Here is a 16,112-nt window from a genome sequence, read left to right on the forward strand (position 1 = left end):
TTGCCAGCCTCTTCCTTCCCCCCTGGCCTCTCCCATCTGCTCAATCCTGTTGCTGCGGTGGGGAACCTCACCAAATGCAGCTCTGACCACCCTGCCTCCCCAGCAAAATACAACCAGGCATCCCCTCGACAGTCTCACCCCCAACCCCTCCTTCACTGGATCCCATTTTGTATCTCAGTTTGAATGTGATTTGCCCCAGGAGGCGTGCGCAGCCCCCAGCCCAGAAGAGATCAGACCCCAGCAGAGTCCCCTGTACTTTTCCTCCGGGTGTGGATCACAGTTGTGATGATATCACCAGGTAGAGGGCTGTTTGTTAAAAATCTCTGGCCTTTATTAGCATGCAGGACTTCACGAGGATGGAGGGTATGTGTGGGTGTTTGAGACACAGTGTGAATCTCGTAGGAGACACCGCCGAAGCCCTCTCCACCCAGCTGGTCACCTCAACTGGGCCACTTGTCTGAGCACGTGGCCTCACAGCCTCTCCTCCTCTCTTCCTCTCTCTTTGCCTTCTCTCTTTTCCTTCCTGCCCCTGCCCTGCCATGGAGTAACTGCAAAATCACTCCTGCTCATCTCTCCCAGAACTGTCCCAACACCAGCTCCCTTAAGGAGCTCACCTTCTAGGCCCAACTACCGTCCAGATATTTTCCCGAAGAAACACAATGCTCTTTCCAAAGGAATTCCAATGCAGACTGTTACTAAGACTTTCCCTGCCTCCCGGAATGGGAGCGGGGTTCTCTGCGCCTCACAGCAGAGGCACTTAGGAGGGATGTGATGTTTGCGAAGAGAATGGAGAAGGTCAAGATGTGCAAAAGCAAAATGTCAATGTCCCTTTAATGCGTCTTTCAGTTATTCAGCATATGTGTAGCAAATGGATTAAACTTCTAAGCTTTGCTCTTGTATGTAGAGATGAAATACAATATGCCACCTAAAGCTGCTCACAGTTTAGCAGAAGGGACAGGACGAGGGAGAGACTGCTTTCCTCAGGGGGGCAGGTGATGCCTTAGAGGAGCTTTATCTGCAGACCCTTCCCTGCCCAGGAAGCCCTGCCTTGCAGGTGTGCTTCTTTATCTGGGACTCGAAGTGCAAGGAGGACCTTCCTAAACCTTCCGATTGAAGAGCCACTAGGAGGACAAAAGTCTGTAACGTTGTCCCAGAAGGCAACATGGTTAGCCTCCCAGTACCTCGAGAGTGAATTTGTACCATCTTCCCACTTAGACTTTTTTTTTAAAGATTTTATTTATTTATTCATGAGAGACACTGAGAGAGAGGCAGAGACACAGGCAGAGAGAGAAGCAGGCCCCATGCAGGGAGCCCGACGTGGGTCAATCCTGGGTCTCTAGGATCACGCCCTGGGCTGAAGGCAGACGCTCAACCACTGAGCCACCCAGGCGTCCCATCTTCCCACTTAAACTTGAGGAGACAACCTGAAAATAATCTTTCTGAAGACCATTCTACATCTGAAACTGGTGACACTGAGTGCTCCCTGGGGGATTCTATTTCAGCTCTGTATCTATAGAAGGAATATTTTTAAATCTGAAAGAAATTGAGAAATTCAAAATAGGGGGAAGTGAAAGCCATACTATCACTTTTCCAGAATGCCCTAAATTTGCTGTCCTTTTTGAGTAAAGAGATCATCCCAGGTGTTTTATGTGTTAAATTGTTCAATGAAAGAAGGCAAAAATGTGTACATATATCTATATTTACCTCCCTCTTTTGTATGTCAAACCTTAGATGGTTATTAACGGCCCCATTTTCAGCAAACCAAGCAACCGATGCTAAAAGAAAATGAAAGCCATTCAATCACTCTCTGAGCTGATAATGATATCCATTGTCTGTGGCTTCCTCTGATTTATTAGTACTGTTGCCAAGAGCAACAACGTGTCAAGAAATTCCATCCTTTAATGATACAATAAAATTTCTGTTAAAAGTTTTTTATTAGGAAAGCCAGTCTCTTCTTCTCTGTAAGCAGGAGTTGTTTTTTTTAAGAGGTCTTTTTTTTTCTTCTTCCTTAAACAAAGATCTCTTATTTCTACCATTGCTGATAGATAGTTTTCTAGCCATCTTGCTCCAGTTTCAAATATTAATGCATAATATCTGTTAACCAGGTTGAGAGCCCTTCAAAATTTGTACTTTTTTAAAAATGGTTTCTAATTGAACAAAGTAAGTAGGACACAGGAACTATAAAAGTGGCCGTAGGTTTAATAAGCATTTGTGTTCAGATCACATTGCTCATTCCACATGAATCACTCCAAGCACAGCTGTATCGTTTGAATCCAGGTACCTGTCACCATTTTTACAAGTCAGTGGTGGGTAATATCCATATTAGGGAAATAATGAAAGCTCAATAAAATTTGCATTACCTTTACTGATGCTGTCAATAGCAACCACCCAGAAAGGAGCATCGATTGACCCTCCTTGATTCCACATCTGGTTCTTCCATTCCCGCAGCCACCTGGTGACACGCCTCATCATCCACTGTTACTCACTTTCTCAGAATGTGGACGAGATGGCAAATTCCTCCAACTCCTGTCCTGTAGGGTATTGTAATGAACGATCATATTCATAAAGCTGTTTGGGTTGCTCTCGTTTCGAATTTGGAGTGGGCAGGATTAGGATGTGTTGGGAGAAATGGGAGTTATGACTTCTGTCTTTGATCTCACTTACTTCCTGTAGGATCTAGCCCAGGTTGTTTGACTTCTGCAAAACTCATTTTCTTCTTTTCTAAAATGAGGAGGCGGTATTCTGTGAAATACGGGTTCTAAAACCTCCATGGGCCTATAATGGAAAAATACACGTTTACTTCTGACATCTGGACTGCCCTAAGTGCAAACTGATCCCAAAATGAGCTTCAAGACAATCAAATATTTTGGCCCTCCCATAAACCTTATACAATTTCTTATTTGAAAAACAGAAAAAGCACAAAGATAGAAAAATTGCATATGGTGCCACTACTTTTTTAAATTATATATAAAATTTAAGTTTGCAAGTGACCCCTCTAGTCTCACCTTGTTGATAGCATGTGGTGCACTGTCTTCCCCACTGCTTTCTGCCAACTACCTTATTGACAATGGACTTGGCAAGCGCTGCTGCTCTCGTGACATGATGGCATCACCCAGTTGTGCTCTGCACACCTATGCAACCATATGTGGCAACTGCACAGTTAGTTACTTTTTCAAGTTTCTTTGATGGGTCAAGTGTCTCCATTCTGAAAAATTTTATCACCCTTTACAAAAATTATAAAGATACACAAAAACAAGGGTGTCACTGCTTAGTACTTAGTATGACAGTGGGCTAGTCCTTAGTTGATTTGATATACAGTAGGGGTAATGATGAGTAGAAAAAAAAAGAAGAGAAGAGATGAGAAAAGACTGTGTGAGGACACACCTTGAATCTCTCTTTGAAAGAAAGTCTGAAAGCAGCCTCTCTGGGGGAGGTCTGTATCTGAGAAGCATGTGAGATGCTTGACATTTTTGTAAAAATCTGCCTTCAGTGGGACACCTGGGTGGCTCAGTGGTTGAGCATCTGCCTTTGGCTCAGGGCATGATCCCAGGGTCCTGGGATTGAGTCCCACATCAGGCTCCCCACAGGGAGCCTGCTTCTCCCTCCGCCTATGTCTCTGCCTCTCTCTCTGTCTCTCTCATGAATAAATAAAATCTTTTTTAAAAAATCCGCCTTCATTAAACATTACTCATTGTGTCTTCTGACCAAGAATTCTTTGGCAGAGACAAGTCTACGTACAATGAAACGCCGAGTGGTTTGTTTCTTCACAGGGATGTATGGCATTTTATGAGCAGCACTGAATTGTCTTTCTGGCTAGTTAGGCGGTATGTATTTCCCAGGAGGAAAGAGTCATTAAACAAGGGTGATACATCAGGTGTGCTGCAGGAGCCCCATTATGAAAATTACCGGTTTAAGTTTGAGCCTGGAGGATTAATGGATAAGCAAATTAATGTAACCTGTAGTACGAGGTGGGGGGGTTGGGGGGGTGAGCTCTCTATTAATACATTAAGTTAACCAGATTCTTCATATCATCAGGGACTAAAGTGGCCCAAAGGCTGGAGGAAAAAATTGTCAGTTTTCATGGAGTGAGCAAACTCGGCCCCACTTATTTCTGGAACTTCCTTGCTCCTCTCCTACTACTCCATACTTAGCTCACAGTGTTCCTTCTATCTCATTTACTACTACACCCCTAAACCACTGCTCCTCCTGGACCATCCATCCTTACTCACCCTCAAACTCAGGCTCATCGATGCATCCCTTGTGCTTAATTCTTAATGCCATCATCACTCCCACTACTAGTCAGAATTAGTAGCTCTTTATTTTGGTTTCTGAAACTTGCTGTTGACAAATCAGTCTCCTCCACAAGGCTGTCTTCTTCTTAAGGCCGGACACTGTCTAGAGTATCTGTGTTTTCTATCTGGGAGCCCAAACATGGTGCCCAGCAGAAGAGAAGAATCTAAAGACATTTGTGAATTAAATGTAACCCTCAGAACAATACGGGAATCTAATGGGAGGTAGTTTGCTTTAGAAACATATACACACCACCTTCCCCAGGTAATCTTTTCTTTTCTAATCTTAGGTTCCAGTGACCTTGATCCTTCAATGATGTTGGATACTGGAGAGACCATTGATACAGGCTCTGATTATGAAGATCAGGTAACTAAAATCTAGAAATGTCTCTCTATTTAAATGCTTTTCATTTTAGCCTTTGTAAATGTTGTATGAAAATTAGAATTATAAATCATTTTTGAGGCATTTACAGGTAACAGCATATTCCCTGATAGATCACACTGGCCTATAGCCTTTATTCACTGACTTTTGCCCTTCAGCCCCATCTTCCCCACAGTTCCAAAACAGCAATTAATTAAAGAAAGGTTTGTGGTTTAAGTTACATGAGAAGGAAATGGAGTAATATGAGGTTCTCTTGTCCAAGAATTTGCCTGCGTCTCTCTATCCCTTTCTGAAAATGAATCAACAGTATTTACAGAGTACCAGTTACAGATCCAGAATTCTGCTTTTCTATTTCTGAAAAGGACTAATGGCCAATGACAACACAGTCAAGAAGTCAAATATATTTTCTATTTTAATAAAACTAGGGAAATTTATCTAGGCCATTTTCCTGTCAGAAGAACTCTCCCTCCTGCTGTATTTTAATAATCCAAAGTAGTTGGCAAATGATCCAACTTCTAATTAGGCTTTTTGTCGAAAAAGAGGATAATGTCTGAAACTTCCTTCTACTGCTCATCAGTGCTCCTCTGTGAGTGCTGAAAGCCAAGTCAGCGTGTTCTTGAGGGTTTTGTCCCCCCATCTTCAACTAACATATGCCACAAATAAAGCCGAGAGATCTAACCAATGTCCAAATGTAATGGCTGGCTATCCATTTCATAGTCATATTCAGAAGCTATTTTCCAGGGGTACCTGGATGGCTCAGTCGGTTAAGCGTCTGCCTTGGGCTCAGGTCATGATCCCAGGATCCTGGGATCGAGCTCCAAGTGGGGCTCTGCACCCAGTGAGGAACCTGCTTCTCCCTCCCCCTCTGCCCCTCCACACTGCTGATGCTCTCTTACATGCAAGCTCTCTCATGCTCTCTCTCTCAAATAAATAAATAAATAAAATCGTGTAAAACAATAAGGAAGCTATTTTCCTGAGCATTAAGTTTCTTCTTTTATATTAAAAAACAAGCCTGTGTGGTTCAGTGGTTGGGCATCTGCCTTGGGCTCAGGATGTGTCGATCCTGGGGTCCCGGAATCGAGTCCCGCATCAGGCTCCCCATGGGGAGCCTGCTTCTCCCTCTGCCTGTGTCTCTGTCTCTCTCCCTGTGTCTCTCATGAATAAATAAATAAAATCTTTAAAAAAAAATTTTTTTAAAAAGCAAGGAGAAAATATTGACAAGTGATATAATAGGTCCTATGTATTTATAATATTTTTAGCATTTATTAACACTTAATACATACTGAACATTGTGCCAAGTTCCTTAGTTTTATTCTCTCGCTAATTCCTTACAACATCTCTAGGAAATAAGAATTGTGATCTTTATTTTATAGATAAGAATATAAAGACACAAAGAGTAATTTGCCCACAGTTGCAAAAATAAGTTCACAGTGGGGAGGAGAACTTAAGGCACATTTCCTCACATCTGCACCATACTGCCTCCTAACTCAGCCTCCAAAGACGGGCCATTCAGTGATACATTTTAGGAGCCTTTTCAGTTGCTAACTCCCAAGACCCTAGAAAAGGCAAATTCCAAACACTTTCAGTTGAAGGGGAGCTCATGATCCAAAATTACAGACTGCATGAAGAAATGAACCATTACTAGATATCCAGCTAATTTAAAAATGGAAGGTTTCACACCCCAAGAACTAGAGAGAACAGGAAAGCCTGAAAGAAATTTCAGTATAGGAATACTTAAAATATTCAAGAAGATAAAGTGAAGATAAGAAGAAACCATGAAACAAGCACAGGAAAGAATGGGAAGGAAGAGGCAGGAAGGAAAAGGAAAGACATAGAAATTCTAGGCACAAAAAATATTGTCATTGAAATAGAAATTCCATTAACAGTTTGAACAGTAGGCTAGACACAGCTGAAAAGAGACTAAAATGACAGAGCTGAGGAAATTGCCTTAGAATAAACCAGAAAGCTTAAACAGTTGTCAAATGTAAGAAATAACTCGGGAGTCACTGAGGATAGGTTGACTGGGCTGACATATTCAAAAAAATTCAAAAAAGAGTTCCGGGAGAGGGGCACCTGGGTGGCTCAGCAGTTGAGCATCTGCCTTTGGCTCAGGTCATGATCCCAAGGTCCTGGGATCGAGTCCCACATCGGGCTCCTAACAGGGAGCTCCTTCTCCCTCTGCCTGTGTGTCTCTGCCTCTCTCTGTGTGTGTCTCATGAATAAATAAATAAAATCTTAAAAAAAAAAAAAAGTTCCGGGAGAAAATAGGGGGATAGAGCAGAGGCTCCCTTTGATTTATTACTTGATTTATTTTATTATTTCAACAGATAATAGTTGAGAATTTTACAGAGATGAGAAATAACACAAATCCCCCATTGGAAGGAGCACATCCAGTCCTGAGCAGGATAAAAACAACAACAAAAACAAAATTCTTCACTTATTCTTTTTTTTTCATTTAGTCATTCAGCAACTACTAATTGAGCCCCTACTGTATGCCAGGTACTGTTTAGGTACTGAAAATATGTTAAAAAAAAAAAAAAGTAGCCAAGAAGCTTACATTCTAGTAGAGAAGATAGACACTAAACAATCAACATAGTAAATTAATGAATTCTCTAGATGTGAGAGATGGTAAGTTCTATGAGAAAAGGAAAAGTAGAATAAGGTGAGAGGGTTAGAGTGCTGGGGTTGGAAACAGGTTTGTGTCTGTCTCTGGCAGAGATTTGGCACATAATGTAAAACATCAGAGCACGGAAGGCAAAAATATTAAAAGTAAAAAGGCACTACCCATAAAGGAACAATAATTTTGGGGACAGCAGATTAGATGCCGCAGGAGCTTGCATTTATTGAGCACCTGTTATAAACCAGACACTGTGTTTTATGGTTTACGTGCATTATTGCTAATCCTTACAGAAACTTAAGAAGGTAGCTCCGTTTACCCCAGTTGACAGCAGACGACATTGAAGCTCATGGAAGTTAAGACACTTCCCAAGACTGCACTGCTAGCAAGCTGCGGAGTCAGGAAAAAACACTTTGATGAGCCTGGCAACCAAAATCTAGTTTCTAATTTACCATTCCAAAAAAAGCCATTATCCAGGTCACTGGGGATCTATTGCCAATTCCAGTTAACACTTTTTAGTTATCCTTCTTGACCTCTGTGCATTTTATTCAACACATTTTTACTATAAAGGGTCATGTGGTGACTACCTCAGGCTCTGTGAGCCATATGGTCTCTGTGACAATTGTTGTGCAAAAGCAGCCATAACAATACACGAACAAATGAGTCTGGCTGTGTTCCAGTGCAGCTTTATTTATTGATCCTGAAACTGAATTCTGTATAATTCTCATGTGATTTAGTTCAACTATTTAAAAATCTAGAACCCCTCTTAAACTGAAAAGCTGTCCACAAACAGCAGTGCGGTTTGCTGTCTGTAGGCTGCAGCTGTAGTTGGCTGACTCCAGCTATAAACTATCCTCCCATTCTTAACATTCTCCTCTCCCATAGAGTCTAACATTTCTAAATTATTTATTCTGTCCTAAATACTTCACACTTGTTTCCTCATTTTACCTTCAATTATATGAGATAGATATTATTAACACATTATTGTTATATTTTATTAAAATATCTTTTACTTAACATATTTTATTGCTATTTATTCTATTATTATGTATATTATTATTATTATTATTATTATTATATTATTCCAATAAGGAAACTGAAGTACGGAGAAATTAAGCAATTCATTCAAGGTTACACAGCTAGCAAGAGCTGTAGATAAAATTCAAACACAGCCATCTGACTCCAGAGCCAGGGTCAAGAAAAGTGGGCGAGGCTCTGCTGTAGTAACAAATAAAACTCAAAATCGGAGTGCTTTCCTTCCAGAGGTTTCTTTTACATGCAACCTCCAAAGGGGTCATAAATGGGAAGGCAAAGAACCTGAGGAAGATGGACTGGCTCTTAAAGATGGACTTGCACGTTACCTCCTCCCGCATTCATTTGGCAGCCCTGGTCACTGGTCTGTCCTCCCCTCCCCCTCCCCCCCCCCACCACCATGCAGAAAGGCTGGGAAATGGAGCTTGCTCATGCATCCAGGAATGCGGGGGGATGAGTTTGGTGACCACTGAGCCAGCCTTAGCCACAGATCTCTTGGCCTGCTCTGTGTTCACTCCCTTGGTGCTCCTCCTACTTATCATTCCACTCGTTCTTGGGGTCCTGGCTGAGCTGCTCTCTGTTGGTTCCTTATTCAAATGTGAATGTTTCGGAGCTTCTGTGGCTTCTTCAATCCTCACTGCACACATTCCCCTTAAAAAACTCATCCACAGCCATGACTTCCGCTTTGCTCAGAGCTCCCAGGTGAGCTCCTGTTACATATGTCTGCCTGCCCAATAGTGCTGGTTGGATTTCCCATATGCATCTCAAACTCAACACGTCCAGAACCAAAATCACCATCTTCCCCCACAAAATCTGCTCGTCCTTCTGTTTTCCCTATTTCTGTTAATGATACCTCCAGCCTGCCAGCTGCCCAAGCCAGAGACGAGACATCTTCATAGCCTCCTTCCTTTCTGTCCCTCCTTACATCAGTTTGGTTCAAGAAGCCAGTCGGTTGTCCTGTGCAGAAATTGCTCCTTCTCACTCTGGTTCCACAGCCACAGCCCTGGTTGGCACCCTCTGTCTTCCTCCCTGGGATCACAGAGACAGTCTCCTAACCAGGCTCCCTGCCCTAGCCTCCTTTCCTATCGTAATTATCTTGTTGAAAAGCAAAGCCAGTCGTGGCATTCTCATTGATATCAGAATGGAACAGGAACCTCTTCTTATAATATGTGCAAAACCTTCAAATCAGAATCTGACCCCCTACCTCCCGCCCAAACTCATCCCTTGCCAATCACCAAAGAATACTCCATGCTCCAGCTGTACCAAACTATTTCAATTCCATTTCAATTCAATTCAGTTTCAAGTGGCTTGTGATTTGCACAGTCCCTTCCCTCTATATGGAAGCTTCCACAAACCTGTCATGCTCATCCCAGATAACCCTACTCCTGTGCCATCAGGACCACGCTTCTTCTCAAGGAAGCCTTTGTATTGTTACATGTTCAGTTCACCTTCTCGGGGGTGGCCCAGGAGACCCTAAGTTGTAATATCCTGGCATTGCAGGGATTGTGTTCTGTTCTAGTTGAACTCAATGTCTGCCACACAGCCTGGCGTGCAGCATAGGCTCAATAAAAGCCCACTTTTGAAAGCCCATAAAATGACTTCAGTTCTTCTTCAAATGTAATTTTCCATAATTTGTTAACTCTTGCTAACTCTTTTGGCTTGGGTTTCCTCTTCTAAAAAATGATGATGATAACCTCACTGGAAGTACTGTTGGGAGAGGTACACAGTGCAGGGATCACTGTCCAGAACAAACACTCTGTGAATGTAAACCCTTCTCTTCCCTCCCCCAGACCCAACTTAGACTGAACTTTTCAGAAATCGCTGCCTGTCTCTATCTGACAGAGGCCCCCATTTCCTCAGCTAAGGGGATGCTAATTGAGCGCTTCTGGGTTTCAGTCTGGAATGTAGGAGCTTCTTTGTAACCAGTGTTTCCTAACACAAGTAAGAAGCTGAACGAACTGAAATTCAGCAGTTCTCATTTCTCTCAGAGAAGTGAGGTCACAGGGCAAACCACTGCACCAAAATTGGGGGGGGGGGGGCAAATTCAAAAAATCAGAGTTTACCAGAGTAGAAACCCACAAGTAAGAACCTCACCAGGAACCAGTCAGGGTAGGAAAACCTAGATGGTAACTGGCAAATCGCAGGAGGCTCAGTAGGGCAAGCATGAGAGTTAAAAGCTCTAGGGGGAGCCAGTCCAAGGGGTCCCCAAACTTTTGTGAGTTTTAACTCCAGGAGTTCTATCGGGTCCTCACAGTGAATATCAGAGAAAAATCATTTAGTGCTTCTGGCGAGGGGGAGGAGAAAAGGAACCATTTTGACATATATACACCACAGTCTTCTGTTTTTGACAAGGCCCACTCTCAGGAGAAACTATTTTATCAGAACCTAACTTGCTGGGATTTTATCAGAGCCTACCCTACGTGGGAGAATGGAAATACCCAACTCCAGCCCTCCCACTGCCCCTGCCCAGCTATCCTGTCCCACCTAAAAGGGGAGGGGGGCTAAGATACACTGCTGAAGTTCACAGTCCAGGGGCTAACCAGAAGACTAAGATGTAATCATAGGATTATATGTGTTTCATAGAATGCTTCCTTACCACTACATTACTAAAAGTTTATTTATCACAGTTCTTTTACCTAGTACATCGTGTCCACTTTTCAACAAAAAATTATAAGGCATACTAAAAGGCAAAAACACATTTGAAAAGCATGAAAATAAGAGTAATACATATAAGGCAGGATTACTGGACTTAACAGAACAGGATTTTTTTTTTAAGATTTTATTTATTTATTCATGAGAGACAGAGAGAGAGAGACAGAGAGAGAGGCAAAGACACAGGAAGAGGGAGAAGCAGGTTCTTTGCAGGGAGCCCGATGCGGGATTTGATCCCTGGTCTCCAGGGTCATGCCCTGGGTGGAAGGCAGGTGCTAAACCGCTGAGCCATCCAGGGATCCCCCAGAACAGGATTTTATTTTTTTTATTTTTTTTTTCAGAACAGGATTTTAAAAATATATATATATGATTAATATGTTAAGAGCTTAAGTAGACAACATGCAAAAACAGATAACATGCATAGTAATATAAGCAGAGAGATGGAAATCCTAAGAAAAAACAAAAAGAAATCCCAGAGATCAAAAATACTATAACAGAAATGAAGAATGCCCTTGATAGGTAAGCTATTAGTAAACTGGACATGGCTGAGGACAAAATATCTGATCTTGAGAATATGACAACAAGAACTTCCAAAACTGAAAGGCAAAGAGATAGAAGACAGAAAACAAAACAAAAACAAAAACAAAAAGAGAACATTCCAGATCTATGAGATGATTACAAAAGATGAAATATGCAAATATGTTCAAACTGCAAAAAATTTTGAAAAGAGCATGAGAAAAAATATGCCTTACTTATAGAAAAGCAAAGATAAGAAAGACATTCAACTTCTCAAAAAACACACAAGCAAAAAGAGAGTGGAGTGAAATACCTAATGGGTGAAGGAAAACATATTTTTAACCTGGAATTCTGTATCCTACAAAATTATGCTTCAAAAATGAAGGAGCAAAAGACTTTCTCAAACAAAAGTTGAGGGAATGTGTTGCCAATAGGCCTGCCTTGCAAGAAATGTTGAAAGGAGTTCTCTAAAAAGAAGGGAAGTGATAGATTAGGAATTGGTATCTACGTAATATAGAAAGGAAGACTAATAGAGAATGAATAAATGAAGGTAAAATGAAAAATTTTATTTTTCTTAATTTTAATTGATCTAACAGATAATCATTTGTTCAAAACAATAGCAATGATGTATTCAATTATGCAGGCATATGTGTAAGTGAAATGAGTGACAGCAATGATACAAGAGATGGGAGGAAAAATTAGGAATATTTTGTTATTATAAGCCATTCTCACTGCCCACTTACTTGAAAATAGACTTGGATTCTTTTCAATATATATTGCAAACTCTAGAGCAGCCACTAAAAAAAAAAAAAGTTTAAAAAGAAGTATAATTGATATGCTGAAAAAAGGAGAAAAAATAGAATCATTTAAAACCTCCATTAAATGATTTAAAACTCAGTTAAAACCATGCAGGCATAAAAAGGGTTGGAAGCCAAAAATAGGAACAAAGAAAATGGGCAACAAATAGGAAACAGTAATAAATATAGTAGATATTAATCCAACTGTATCAACAAACACTTTAAATGTCAGTGATCTGGGGGCGCCTGACTGGCTCAGTTAGAAGAGCATGCAACTCTTGATCATCTTGGTCATGAGCTCGAGCCCCACGTTGAGTGTAGAGATTACTAAAAAAATAAATGAACAAACAAAAAAAAATGTCAGCAATCTAAATATATCAAGTGAAAGACAGGGATTTTCAGAGTGGAATCAAAAAGCAAGACCCAAATATATGTTGTCTATGAGAAACCTACTTTAAATACAAAGACACATGTAAATTAATGTAACCGGGTGGAGAAAGATATACTGTGCTACCACTAACCAAAAGAAAACAAGAGCAGCTCTGTTAACTTCAGACAGAGTAAACTTAAGAGCAAAGAAATTTATCAGGGATGAAGAAGGGCATTACATAATGATAATATTATGTCGATATTCCAAGAAAAATATCACAACCCTTATTGGATATGTACCTAACAACAGAGTGGGTCCAGGCTCACTGTCCACCCCACGTCCTTGATCCCACCCCTTTCCTCTCCTTAGGACCTTGTTCCATTAACTGGTGTTGCTTCACCCTTCTCAAGGCTCTCATCCTCAAAGTGGCTTTCTTTTTCTCTAACAACCCAACATCCCGACTTTGAAGAACATGGTCAGCAGCACCAAGTGTCCCAGGAAGGCCAAGTGGGATATTGTCTTCTCCCCTTCCTTTCAACACCAAATTTGGTGAAAGAGGAGTCAGCTCCCCAGCTTCCATGACTTCACCTCCCAGTCTCCCCCATAAACCAGCCTCTGCCTTACCTGGTTTCTCTAAGAGACTACTAAAAACCATCTCATACCTGCCAAGTCAGGAAGACATTTCCAATGTATGGGGTCCAGCACACTGATCACACTTTCTGCTCCCTTAGAGCTCTTGGGTCCTTGGCTTATGCCACCTCTATGGCCTCATTTCTTTATCTCCTCCGCCCCCCCACCCCCACCCCGCATTATGGTCTGTGATATGAGAGGAGCCTGGAGAGCGTGCTTTGTAGAGCAGGTTTGGTGTTTTAACTTTATTCTAAGAGCAGTGGGAAGCCTTAAAGAGTTGTGTTTTGTTTATGGCATGAGTATATGAAGGGGCAGGACATAACAGTTATATTTATGTTTAAAAAAAAGATTGCTCTTGCTGCAGTGTGGAGAACACATTCGAGGAAGGCAAGAATGGGTGTAGAGAGACTTCAGTGGTCCTGAAAAGAGATGACGGATGATGGTACCTAGCGCTGGAGTGATGAAGGAGGTGGACAGAAAGGGATATATTTAAGAGGTACTTGTGAGGCAAAGTCAATAGGACTTCATGTTAAAATGGATATGAGAACCAAAGGGGAGTGAACTTTGGAAAAACAAATGCTTGGGTTTTTAACTTGTACAGCTGGGTAGATGGTAGTGGCATTCACTGAGAAAGAACACTAAGAAAACACCAGTTCTGAAAGGAAAAGAGCATGAGTGTAATTTTAGACCTGTGAGTTCAAAATGCCTTACTGTATCCAAGTAGAGAATTCAAGTGAACAATTGAATATACAAATCTGGTGCTCAGAGGAAAAATCTGGGCTGGAAATAGATATTTGTGAGCTTCTGAATATAGGTAGAACATGAAGCTGCGTGTGGAGATGATACTTAAAGAGAACAGATTTGAGAAGAGTCTGCCACTGAGCAATGAGGAAATAAATTTAAAGACCAGGGAGAGGAAGATAGCGCAGGAAAAAAGATGCAGAAGGAGCCGTTAGAGAGACAGGAGGGAAATGAGCAGAATGTGACGTCCCAGAAACCAAAGAAAACAGTATTTCGAGAAGCAGAGAGGGTCAAATGCTGACGAGAAGATGAAGAGGGAGAACGGAAATTGGCCACCGTGTATAGAAACACGGAGGAAATTGTTGACCTTACAAAGGGCTACTGGGGAAGTGGTTTGATTAGTTTGTAATGGAAGACAATTGAGCATGTTTAAAAACTCACAGGAAGGATCCACTCATTAGGAAGAAGGAGAGTATACAAGACAGAGGAAGGTTCCTCTGAATGCAGGAGGCCTGGGTTCTAAGGTCAGGTGTGCAATGTGGGAAGTTAATATGTTTCCGTCAGATGACTTCCAGGGGCAGAGCCATCTGTTGAGAGTCTGAGATTTGAAGCAGGTACAGGACTGATTTGTGGATCCGGGGGGGGGCGGGGGGAGAGAGAACTAAGGAGACCCAGGAGGACTGGCAGGCAGTCAGGGAGTCCATTTGATGTTAATGTCTAGAAATTTATTTTGACCAATCTATCCATCTCCTTTTTGTTTTTTTTCCATTCAATTAGCAAATGTTTTATTGGCTACCTCATAGGTGCCAGACACTCTTCTAGACAGTAATGACACAGAGTGCTGTGGAATTTCCCATGGGGCACAGAGACGGTTGGTAGTTCCCTTCACGCAGTGATGGAGTTTGATCAATACAAGGTGCAAACAGAGCAGAGCGTCAGCAGAGTGAGTGATGGTGGGCCCAGAACAGGAAGGAAAGTGGACAGAGGACAGTTAGGGGGAAAGTCGAGCAGAGCCAGAAGCACATTTGACTTCTTTAAAAATAGAACTCTGTGTCACAAATATGAGCTCTAACTCTTTATTAAAAAGAATATTTGATCCTGCAGTCCCGGCAATCCTGCAAGGATCTCAAATCCTCCTTCTTCTTCCTTGAGATCTTCTCTAATGATCAGAGTAAACATTCATTTCTTTCCTGCCCCACTGAACACGCAGAACCCTTGAGGTTTATACCCTGAGGTTTAGCACTTGATTATATTTAATCTTGTAGTTCATTATATACTGACTCCTATCACTGCATCATTGTCTCCTACACGTATCCATCATGAAAAAGGGCATAGACTGTGGAGCCAGAGAGACTTATTTGATTTAGAGCTGGTGTCACGCTTATGAGTTCCAAGTTACTGCACCTCTGCAAGGCTGAGTTTCTTCACCTGTAAAAATGGATGTAATTCCTTGCTCCTTGCAAGGACAGGGGGCACCTGGTTGGCTTAGTTGGCTAAGGGTCCGACTCTTTTTTTTTTTAACATTTTTATTTATTTATTCATGAGAGACACAGAGAGAGAGAGAGAGAGGCAGAGACACGGGCAGAGGGCTCCATGCAGGGAGCCCGACATGGGACTCGATCCCGGGTCTCCAGGATCACGCCCTGGGCTGAAGGCGGCGTTAAACTGCTGAGCTACCCAGGCTGCCCTAAGGGTCCAACTCTTGATTTCAGCTCAGGTCACCATCTCCCTATAATGGTCAAGGGATGGAGCCCCGTGTCAGGCTTCACTCTCTGCTTAGAATTCTTTCCCCTTCCCTCTTCCTCCCTCTGTGCTCTTTTCCCCACTCTTGTGCTCTCTCCCTAAAATAAATAAAATCTTAAAAAAAAAAAAAACACAGATTAACTGAGTATCTATGTAAAGGTGTCTGCCACGTAGACCATCCAGTAAATATTTCCTCTTCATTCTTTGTTTCTCAGAAAAGAGGACCCTATGATGTACTTGTTTGGCGTCCACTACACCGGGACAGGGGACACCGTCACAATTCGAATAGACTTAATAAATAAAATCATAATGCCACATGCCTTTGCCAGAGCAGATAACAGAG

At 41.9% G+C, this 16,112-nt stretch overlaps 1 protein-coding gene across 2 annotated transcripts in view; it reads left to right on the forward strand.

Moving 5' to 3' along the window:
• AK5 (adenylate kinase 5) overlaps positions 1-16,112 on the forward strand; it is a 237,665-nt gene that overhangs the window by 127,325 nt on the left and 94,228 nt on the right. For both annotated transcript variants that reach the window (XM_072834127.1, XM_072834128.1), the window contains exon 8: positions 4,580-4,656. In XM_072834127.1, coding sequence (XP_072690228.1) covers positions 4,580-4,656 — 77 coding nt within the window. The remainder of the gene's footprint in view (positions 1-4,579; positions 4,657-16,112) is intronic.

The sequence above is a fragment of the Canis lupus genome, chromosome 8, assembly GCF_048164855.1.
Source record: "Canis lupus baileyi chromosome 8, mCanLup2.hap1, whole genome shotgun sequence".
NCBI classification, from domain to species: Eukaryota; Metazoa; Chordata; class Mammalia; order Carnivora; family Canidae; genus Canis; species Canis lupus.